A 10,723-nucleotide genomic window follows, 5' to 3' on the forward strand; every position below is an offset into this window, starting at 1 on the left:
GACTTCAAAACTACATACTTTAGATGAAGTTATGCTTCTAACTTGACTTCAAATTAAGAAATAACACTTTAAATGTATAGCAATAAAACTATCAAATCATCCTCATTATAGTTATTCAATGGTTATCTAAATATTTTATACAAAGTTGAAAATAAAATATTTTAAAATTGAGCTTTGAAATTTTTTTCCAAGGTTTAGATAATAAAATTCTCCTCAATAATGATCACTTTGAAATTATTATGTTTATGACCACACATTTAGAATCCATTATTTCTCTTTAGAATAGGAATTAGTGTTCTTTACTTGTCTAACTTAACATGGATTTAATATTGAAAAGTATAAAATTAACTATTGTAGTAGCCATTAGTAATCATTATAGTGAAGGTTATGTTAAGGTAGCCATTAGTAATCATTGTAGTGGCCATTCAAGTTTAAAACATTGCTTTAAATGTATAACAATAAAACTCTCAAGTCATTCACATTTCTATTATTCAATGGCCATCTAAATATTTTCTACAAAGTTGAAATAAAATACTTTATAAGACATTATAAAATAGAGCATCAAATTTTTTGCTAGGTTTAAACCTCTTAGTTAATGATCACTTTGAAATTATTATATTTTCTAACCATACTTTTAGAATCTATTATATCCTATGAGAATGAAAGTTAATAGTCTTTATTTGCTAACTTAACATGGATTTCATTTTTGAAACTGGAGAACCATATGGCATAGCTTAGCCCATGTACCAACCATTTCAGCAAAAGACACAAAGCATGAAGGAAGACATATGCCCTCATGCCCATAGCAAGTCAAGCTTGTTGATCTCTGATTATAAAACTAGCTGCTGTTTGAAAGTCTCAAGTATGGATTGAAGGAAATTCTACTGTAGTTGTTTCACGAATAAATATAGATTGAAGCTACCAATCAAATCTTCAAAGATATATTACATTAGAAACATACTTATTTTGCATTTCAAGCAACTCCTGTATGCCATAAAGAAAATCAACTAGGGAGTAAGTAGCTACACAAGTGATCTATGGAGAGTCCGTAATTGATAGTCACAACTATATACCATCCTCTTTAAAAATAATTCTTGTATATTGATGCAATGGATATGTATTACAATAGATCTTAAATGAGACAAAGCCTCCACTTTTGTATCCAAAAAAAAAATTTTCATCTTTAAAAACTACAAAAGAAACCATTTTGTAACCGTTATGAATCATTATGGTTAAGTCCATGTTAGATAATAATATAATCTGATAGTTATGCTTTTAAGTTGACTTTCAGATTCAAATTTAAACATGTAGTACTTTAAGTGCACAACGTTACAAATCTCATACCATTCTTATTTCTGCTTTTTAATAGTTATCTAAGTAACAATCTGTATTTAAAAGGCTTATTAACTATATATTAATATATAACACAACAAATAATATTTAAAAGTTGTTGTGACAGGTCCTATAATTTTGATCTTTTATTTTATTTTAACAATTTGTCTACTTCATCCACTTAACTCTAATTTGCTTTAATCCTCCCTCTTCGTATATTTTATAATTTTTATCATTAAATTGTTAAAAAAAATGAATTATTTGAATAAAAATAAATAAATTATTTAAATTGAAATAAATCTAGCAAAATATGAAGAAGCCATTGTGCTCTATCAACCCCATTGTGATGCAAGCAAGCTATCAGCCATGAAACTTTGTCTTTGCCGCTTGACCACAAAAGTACGATCACTCCACCCAAGAAGCTATTAAAATATTAAAAAAAAAAACTCAACTCTCTCCCCCCATCGGCGGGCGAACTGTCCCACTCGGAGCCATTCTCAAACCCCCTTCTCCTCAATAATTCCGATCCTCCCTCATCTCTCTCTCTCTGGTTGAAGGTTGTTTTATAATGCTTATTTTTTATTTTTTTAACTTTTTTATGTAAATGTTTTAAATGGTATGTAGATCGCAATGCAGCCATAGGCGGGGATTCTGGAAGAGGCTGGGGAATGGTGGACGACGCGAGGGCGAGGAAGCCCCTGCTCCCGCCCAGGGCCCACGCCGGCGCCGCCGCAGCTGCTGGCGGCGGAGGGAGGCGGATGATGAGGAAGTGGGCGCTGAAGTTGGGGACGAGCATCCTGTTGTGGACCGTGATCATGCAGCTAACGTCGTTGTTGCATCCCCGCCTCCCCAAATCCTGGCCCTCCGGCTGCGTCGATCGCCGCGGCCGCCCCAACGCCACCAACTCCGTCCTCGACCTCGGCCGCTCTCCGCCGTCGCCGCCGGCGATCGTCCCCCAAAGTCAGTTGCATTCCCTCCCTCTCTCGCTCTCTGTGTTTGATCTGGATGCCGGCCTCGTTCTTGGTCCCGTTCTTGATTTTCTTGACAGGCGGTGGGCTGGAATTTTACCAATCCTTACTGTAAATGCGAGCGAAATCTTTGATTTTTCGCTGAATGTGTTGATGATTTTACACGAATTTGGATTGCGAATTAGGGTTTCTGTTTTGATTTTTTGTTCTTTTTGTCCGGTCTGATCTTGGAATTTACCGTTGCTAGGGCACTTAGTGGGTTTAATTAGTTAATCCTTCTACTTCTATGTTGTTAGAGGGCTGTTGGGCCTATTGTTCCAAAAATGTTGGTGCTGCTTTGGTTAAGCCTGGTTTCTTTTGGCTGGCTGTCGTGTTTTTTTAAATTTAGAGATCAATGATTTGATTTGAGTAAGAGAGGATCATTAGTGTTTGCTTTGTTAAAGTTAGGGCTTGATTTGGATTGATACTAGAAGAGCTTATTAGTCTCAAAATCTTGAGGCACATAATACATATGTTGTTTTGGAAAAAGGCTTGTAGTTGGGCCCCCCTGCTATAGTTTTATGTTTGGATCATACTATTCATGTATAGAGTTCTTATTGTTTGTTCTTCTTGTTGTTTTGGGATTATTTCATCGACTATAACAGCAAATTGGTTGGTGTTCAATGATAGAAATCAACTAGATGCATGATAGAAATGGGCTAACTGAATCAGATTGGTGCTATGAGGGAAATAACATATTATTGGACCCAGTCCTAACATATAATATTTACCAAGAAAAGGAAAGATCCAACAATAAAGCAATGCTTACAAATCTGATGAAGGTTGAGGACAGTCACAGTTGTTATGTCAATTTCCAGATGTATAGTGAGAGTATACATAAATCTGTTAAGAATTGAAGAAAAGGTGTAGGCCATTAGTGGATTGATATAATCATCATTTTACTGCTATGCTGTAGGTTCTTTCTAAAGGCCTGCATTTCACATGAGGAGATCATTTCCTCTTTTCTTTGGTTATTTGATTTAACATCAAGATTGGTGGCCCATTTTGTCATCATAAGAGGTTTAACCTCCACAAGGTTCTTTTTTTTTTTTGGTTAAGTGGAAAGATCATACCAAAGGGTATGAATACATCTGAAAAATGTCAGAGAATAAAATGTCATGCAAAGCATGTGGAACACCCTTCAGCTCCATGCACAAGGCTTTTACTGATGAAGATGGACAATTTGCTGTACAGGAGAATAGACCTTGAAGGACAAGATTGAAGATATTATCGATAGATAATGTATATATTACATTTTGGATGGAGGATGCAAGAAAAAGTTAGGTTCTGGAAAAGTGATTTATAATTACATGTAGTTAGCAATTTGCATGATTGTCTCCAGAATTGGCATACACAAGCTTGAATTTAACTGATCTTTTGTTGAGGCGGTTCTAAGGCCTCGCATTGCAGATCCTAGAAGAAGTTAGAAGCAACAGGGTAAATATAGTTCATCTGTTTGCTGCCTATTGTCTCTTAAAACACACAGCATTTTGTCATGATATATTGGTTAACTTCATACAATAGTGTGATTCTTCAACCATAAGATATAGACCTTCTGCATGAAATTAACTAATAGAAGAGACAAAATTGATCAATATAATCTATGATAGTCTCAAAGGCACACGTGTTTTCATAGACCCAGCTTTCTTACAGGTATATCAGCTCACATACTTGCTCTTGAAAGCTATTGGAAGCACTCCAAATCTGAAAGAATACAAGGAAGCAATGATAGCTTTGTGACATGTCTCATGCACTTTATGTTATGTGTTATCGTATTTTTTCTAATATAACAGCTACCTAATTCTAATTTCTGTTGCTATATAGTTAAGATTGTAGCCTGACACAGGGCAATGTTTTATATATTGAGCTTTTGTAGTGCTCTATCATCTCATCTGCTTATTTCTGAAACCATTATATATAGCTAAATTTTTTCACTACTTAGGTTAGCAAAAGTAGCATCTTGATGTTGCCCATGCATTATGTCAATCACCTATCAAAATGCAAAGTTTTAACCTTATAGCACCGTATTGGCTAAATTGTTTATCAGATCTCAATGCTGGCATGCTTACGAAAGTTGAAGTTTTAGATGATAGTGTTAACTCATTGCAGTATTTTATTTGGTGAAGATCTGTTAAATGCTGGTTAAGTATGGTTTGAGAAAGATGCAATAGGCAAGACAAGGAGGTTGCTAGCACCTTTATATATTGGTCTTTTGGTGATTGTTGTTTCACAGGCTTTACGTGAGTTCAAATTTGTTCTTTGTGAAGGTGCTTAATCTGCCATATTGGTTGATCTCCTATCATGTTTGATATGTTTAGTGGGAGCTGTTTCTTCAACAACCACATGTAGTAATGGCTCTTAGAAACTTTTTACTAGCTTTCATAACTCAATCCTTATCAATCACTATCTCTCATGAGTTACTTATCTACTTCCATAAAATTGTATCGTCTTATTTGCTGGTATGATACCAGGTTTTCCCCACATTATACATTGACGAAGTTGTAAAGAACGGGAAATCTTCAATTTGATCTATATTCAGTTTTGTCATTTATTTATCATGTCTTCCTTGTGCAGCTTCCACGAGAATCTTGTGGAAAGTTTTCCTAAAAAATCATTGGCACCAAGATTATCAATTGAGTGAAGTTTGTGTAGATTTTATACATAACACACATAAACAACATATGAGAAGCAACATTTAGTGCATCAAGTTTATCAGCTCTATGGATCCTTGCTTGCAGTGGGATTCTATCCATTCTATTTCCTTAAAAATTAAAGATGTCTTAAGTTACTTCTCACTAGTTCCATAATGTCTTCCTTGTTTTTTATATTTTTTAAATAATTCTACCAAGGACTCTCGCTTCACTACGTTCATCTCTGAGCTTACAATGCACATGTCTAGGTATTCCTAAACATTTTTTCCCTTTTACTGCTCCTCCTAACTCTCTTCTGCTGCATCCACTCCTAAATCTGTCATCCTAGTTTTTTCACATAATTATCCTTGCATCATCGCAAACTCATAGGCCTGTCTCATTTCTATATGATCCATACAATAAACATGGTTTTATAGTCGTGATACAAATACTTTTGCTTTAAAAGTTTCTGCCAAAGACTGAAAAAAAAAAGTATGTTTCTGCTTCATTTACCTTCGTTCCATTATATACAGAGCAGAACTTTAGCAAGGCAGGTTGCTTTGTAAATCTGTGGTCCCTTAATTTTATCCAAGTCTCTACTCCTCTCATGTGTTCATTTATGTGGAACAACACATTCTATTTTGCTCCACAAGTTGCTTAATATTTTTTTTACTGAGTCATCACTTCTACGGGTGTTTGTATGAGAAGTTATTCTGAATCAACCAAACTTTGATGATGACTCTATCTTGATGTCAATAATGTCAACTATTCCGATATTATTTCAAGTTAATGCTATTTACTTTCTTTTTTTTTTCCTTTCTTTTTTGTTGAAAAACCCCATTTTTTTTGGGCTGGTTCATTTTATGTTTATTTTTGTGATCCCTCTGACATTTGTAACATACAGCTCCAACAGTATCACTATATACTCATACAAAGAGAAACTAAACTTCTCCTATCAATATATTGCTTAATATTGTTATATATATATATATATATATATATTCAATCCACATTTTTTTTTTGTGGTTTGGTGTGGGGGGGTGTTGAATTAGGGATAGACCTAACTATTAGTCTTTTTCTTATATACAAAATGGCTACCCTAGAATTTGTTGTGATATCACTTGCTCTGAGATCACTTGTTGCCCAGGATCCAATACCACCCATTGCAGTAGGAAGAAAGAAGAAATAAGATAAAATAGGAACACACAATCAAGTACATGGAATAGTCCAAGTGTTGCATGCAAGCTTCATTATGAAAGAGAAAACAATATAAGAGGAGAACACTCACTCTTAACTCTCATATGCACACCTCTCTCATCTAGAAGCTACTTTCACAAAAGCTCTCTCAAATCCTCCAAGGAGATCCTCTCACAGGCCTGTCAGTATCAGGATCCTCGACGTCTCTGGACGCTTTCTATGGAGCGAACCGCTACATCATGCCTCTCCGCAGCTGCTCTGTTTGACATTCTGCTCTGCCTTCGATCTCTTGTCGGTGCTCTGCAGTATCTGTTTTGTCTGTTGCACGCACTCGGCGTCCGTCGAACTCTTCTCGACTGCTGCCTGAGCCTCCCATGGCTGATGCCTCCTCTCTGCTCGTCGGACTCCTCACGGCTGCACTCCTACGGTTTTGTTCGCCCAAAGGGCTCTTAAAGCCCTAAAATCTAAACTGTATCGGAATTAAACTCCTGATCGGACTCCTATAGCTTCTCGGCCATCCAATCGCGCCTCAGATTGGAAACTGGCCGTTGGATCGCACCCCATCGCAACCTTGCACTTTCTTGATCTCCTCTGATCCGTCCGATCATGATCGCGAGCACTCGCAACCACCCGATCGCGCATCGGTCCACAAGAACCCCACATGAGCCGCGAGAAACCACTTGGAAACGTTGCTAGTCCACTGTGGACCGTGAGAAACCATGTGGGAAACGCTCGGGCGGTCCATGCCTCCCTTTGTGAACCGGCCACAATGGACCGCGTGAAGACACCTCACAGGCCGCAATCTTGTGTGCCTGCTGGGCCGGCCCACGCGCACATCCGCTGGGCCTAGCCCGCGCATCTGCGAGCCCACGCACCCAGTGGGCCCTTCTGCCGTTTGTGGGCCCTACCAGCCCACCTCCTCGTCTTCTTTCGTACGTAATTTCTCCATTTGGATTTCGTTTAGGCTGTTCTTGAGCTCGTTGGACTCCGTTCGTCGTCCTGGATCTTGTTCTGGGCTTACTGTGAGTCGAATTCGAGACATTTTTTCCAACAGAACTTGAACCCCATGCCATTGTATTTGTCAGTCCAAGCCTTTACCATTGCACCAAGCAATGGCCCCTAAATGTTGCTTACTTTTGTTATACTAAAATAATGAGCCATGCTACAATTAACCTTAAGCTACCTGGTATTAATTTTTATGTAATTTAGCAATACTTCCAGTGTGACTACTTTAAACTTCTTCTCCAGGGATTTACAAAAGCAATGGCTATCTTCTGGTGTCATGCAATGGTGGCTTAAATCAAATGCGAGCTGCGGTTTGTAAATTTTATTCCAATTAACTTCATTTGCTTTTCCTAAGCGCTCTATTTTCCACTGCCATATTTTGTGCAATTAGAACGCGTTGGTTGCTGCTGTTCATCCACTATTCTTATAGTAGTTTGTGACCTTTCAGATCTGTGATATGGTCACTGTTGCAAGCTATCTGAATCTAACCTTGGTAGTTCCTGAACTTGATAAAACATCTTTCTGGGCTGATCCTAGGTATGAAGTTCACTTTTAGCTTGCTGGCTGAAGCTGTACTATTGTTTATGGAATTATTTTTTCTGACCATAGTCAATATGTTTATGCAGTGACTTTAGGGATATATTTAATGTTAATCATTTCATTAATTCCTTGAGTGATGAAGTAAAGATCATCAGAAAACTTCCAGACAAGTTCAGTAGAAAAATTTCAGACAAGTCTGGTCGAAAAATTCGCAGGCAAATATTCTCTTTGCCTCCCGTCAGCTGGTCCAGTGAGAAATACTACTTGCGGCAGGTCAGTCAAAGGTGCCTTTTATTCTTATTGCTACATATAGTATTCCTCCTATGTAATCTATTTCAGGCATGGATTTTCTTGCAAAAATGTTCTACTTGCAGATCTTGCCTATTGTAAGGAGGCACAAGGTGATCCATTTTAATAAAACAGATGCTCGTCTTGCAAACAATGGCCTTCCCATTGAGCTCCAAAAGCTTCGTTGCCGTGTTAATTATGAGGCATTAAAATTTACACCTCAGATCGAGGCTTTAGGTGACAAGCTTATCTCAATTCTACAGAGAAGTGGGTTCTTTGTTGTGCTTCATCTGCGATATGAGATGGATATGCTATCTTTTTCTGGTTGTACTCATGGATGCTCTGATGAAGAAACTAAGGAACTCACAAGGATGAGGTTGGCTGTTTACTTTTTTCTTTAGAGTTCTTGTTTTTGGTTTTATTTTCCCTCATTAATTATATTATTTGTTTTGTGTTTTTGAACTTTTAGATATGCATATCCATGGTGGAAAGAGAAGGAAATAGTGTCCGAGCAGAAAAGACTAGAAGGTTTATGCCCTCTTACCCCTGAGGAAATATCCTTGGTCTTACAAGCGCTAGGCTTCATGAGGAACACCCAGATATACATTGCCTCTGGAGAGATCTATGGTGGTGAGAGAAGGCTGGCTGCTCTAAGGGCTGCATATCCTAAAATAGTATGCCCTTGTTCTTACTAGTGTCAGTATGATTTTTAAGATGCCACTCGGACTATTGTCATTCACCTTCTGAATTACAGGTAAGGAAGGAAATGCTTCTGACTCCTGATGAGTTGAGGTCTTTCCAGAATCACTCAACTAAGATGGCAGCATTGGACTATCTGGTTTCTGTTGCAAGTGATGTCTTTATTCCGAGTTATGATGGTAATATGGCAAAAGTTGTAGAGGGACACCGCAGGTTTGCCTCTTTCCAAATCCATTTCGTTTGCTTCTTTTCTTGGTTAGCCCTAAATCCCTTTAATTGGGAATCTGCCATCTGAATAGCTGTTTCACATAACTTTTACACCCCAGCTTGAGAGGTTTGGCCCTGTCAAGATATTTTAAATTTTTTATTTTGGTTGAGTAATTTACATGACTGATGCTTCAGCTCTTAAGAATTATAAATGTGTTTTATCTGCATATGTTTGCTTTCCTCTTTGTCTCTTTTGTAGAGAGCATTTAATTGTAGACATGTAAAACATACATAAACATATGAGTTTGTTCTGAAAATTTTGTTTCAGTGACTGAATGAATACCCAAGTTTAGGAACTCCTTAAAATTTCCATCTGCTTTGTTCAGATCCCTTCATTTAAACATTCATTTGAATTCAGTTGTTTAGCTTGTCATCAACTGGCCTCTCTTTTGCCTGTATAGGTTTAGTGGCTTCCGTAAGACCATATTGTTGGACAAGAGAGAACTAGTAAAACTTTTGGATCTCCTCAAAGATGGGAAACTATCATGGAATCAGTTCTCTAATGCTGTTCAAGAGGTACACAAGAACCGAATGGGCCAGCCAGCTATAAGGAAGGTCATTCCTGGACGGCCAAAGGAGGAGGATTATTTTTATGCCAATCCTCAAGAATGCCTTGCGCTCTAAGGAGTCTAAGCACTGAATCAGGGCACTCTGATTTCTGAAGCTGTTGATAAGTAATTCTTGTCATCTTCATGACCATGACATTCTCCTTTTGAGGGTATGCCAGTGCATCTGCAGCTTCCTTTGTATAGCTGACCGAGTTTTTCTCTTTCCATCTCTCGTTTTTCATGAGTAAGACATAGATGATGATGCCCGATGTACCATGGGAAAAAGAGGAGCACACAATGCCGTCACAATGGAGCTAAAACCATGAGCATAGAGTGTAAAGATCGAAGGATCACAAACTTCATTTGTTCACAACCTAGCTTCGTTCTAGCTGCATTTTTGATGACTGCTTTGCCATTCTTTTATAGCTCAGTTATTTTGATTCTTCATATATTTTCTTCAGTTTCCTTGACACAACTGTAATAGCAAACATGGTGGCCTCTAGGCTTGTATCAGGATATTTCTGTTACCTCTTTCTTTTGTTACGAAATATTGGGTTCAGTTGCTGAATGTTGTCTCCAGTTGCAATTACAAAAACAAATTAACTACTGCTTATGTAGTCATGTGATTCTGAAATGGGAAACATATCTGTACCATGGCCTGAATTCAGCATCTTCATCTCTGTTGGTACCAAATGATCTTGAAAGTGAACTTATACGTTGCTCTGTTGTATGTAATAGTTGTTTTCTTTCAGCTGCTGCTCTTAAAGCTTGGCATCATTTTTTGCAAGTTGGAATAGAGATGATGCATAATTTGTTTTTTTCCCTCTCTTTTCATGTTTCTTGATCAAGCACTGACCTCTGTGTGATTTAAGCATTATTTCACTACTCAATTCCGTAGAGGTTGTAATAATTTTGAACAGCTATAGAACCCACTGGTTAGAAGCGGCGCAGATCTTCTATCAGTGCTTTGAAATTTAGTTTTGCCAGAAGAGACTCCGGCCTTCTGTCGGTTGTGGCATGTTAGGCAGGCATTTCTTTGCCGACCATATGCCTAGTCAGAAAAATCGGTGAAAAGGGAAAAATGGTGAGAAAAAATAAACATGGTTTAAGAAGCCGCTGGTGGATAATCTCCGAAGAAGCCACAAACCGTTGTTATTTTCTTTGGCGACAAACCACAACATTGCCATTAAAATTCTCTATGCCATGATTT

At 37.7% G+C, this 10,723-nt stretch overlaps 1 protein-coding gene across 1 annotated transcript; it reads left to right on the forward strand.

The window, feature by feature from the left end:
- The first annotated feature begins 1,740 nt into the window (after positions 1-1,740).
- Positions 1,741-10,248, forward strand: LOC105044899 (rhamnogalacturonan I rhamnosyltransferase 1). Its single transcript, XM_019850803.3, has 9 exons — positions 1,741-1,889; positions 1,957-2,292; positions 7,415-7,482; positions 7,620-7,708; positions 7,798-7,984; positions 8,086-8,375; positions 8,469-8,673; positions 8,754-8,911; positions 9,367-10,248. Exons 2-9 carry the CDS (start codon positions 2,001-2,003, stop codon positions 9,587-9,589), a joined length of 1,512 nt encoding a protein of 503 aa, XP_019706362.1. The 5' UTR covers positions 1,741-1,889; positions 1,957-2,000; the 3' UTR covers positions 9,590-10,248.
- The last annotated feature ends 475 nt before the right edge of the window (positions 10,249-10,723 follow it).

Source organism: Elaeis guineensis, chromosome 5 (genome assembly GCF_000442705.2).
Source record: "Elaeis guineensis isolate ETL-2024a chromosome 5, EG11, whole genome shotgun sequence".
Taxonomy (NCBI): domain Eukaryota; kingdom Viridiplantae; phylum Streptophyta; class Magnoliopsida; order Arecales; family Arecaceae; genus Elaeis; species Elaeis guineensis.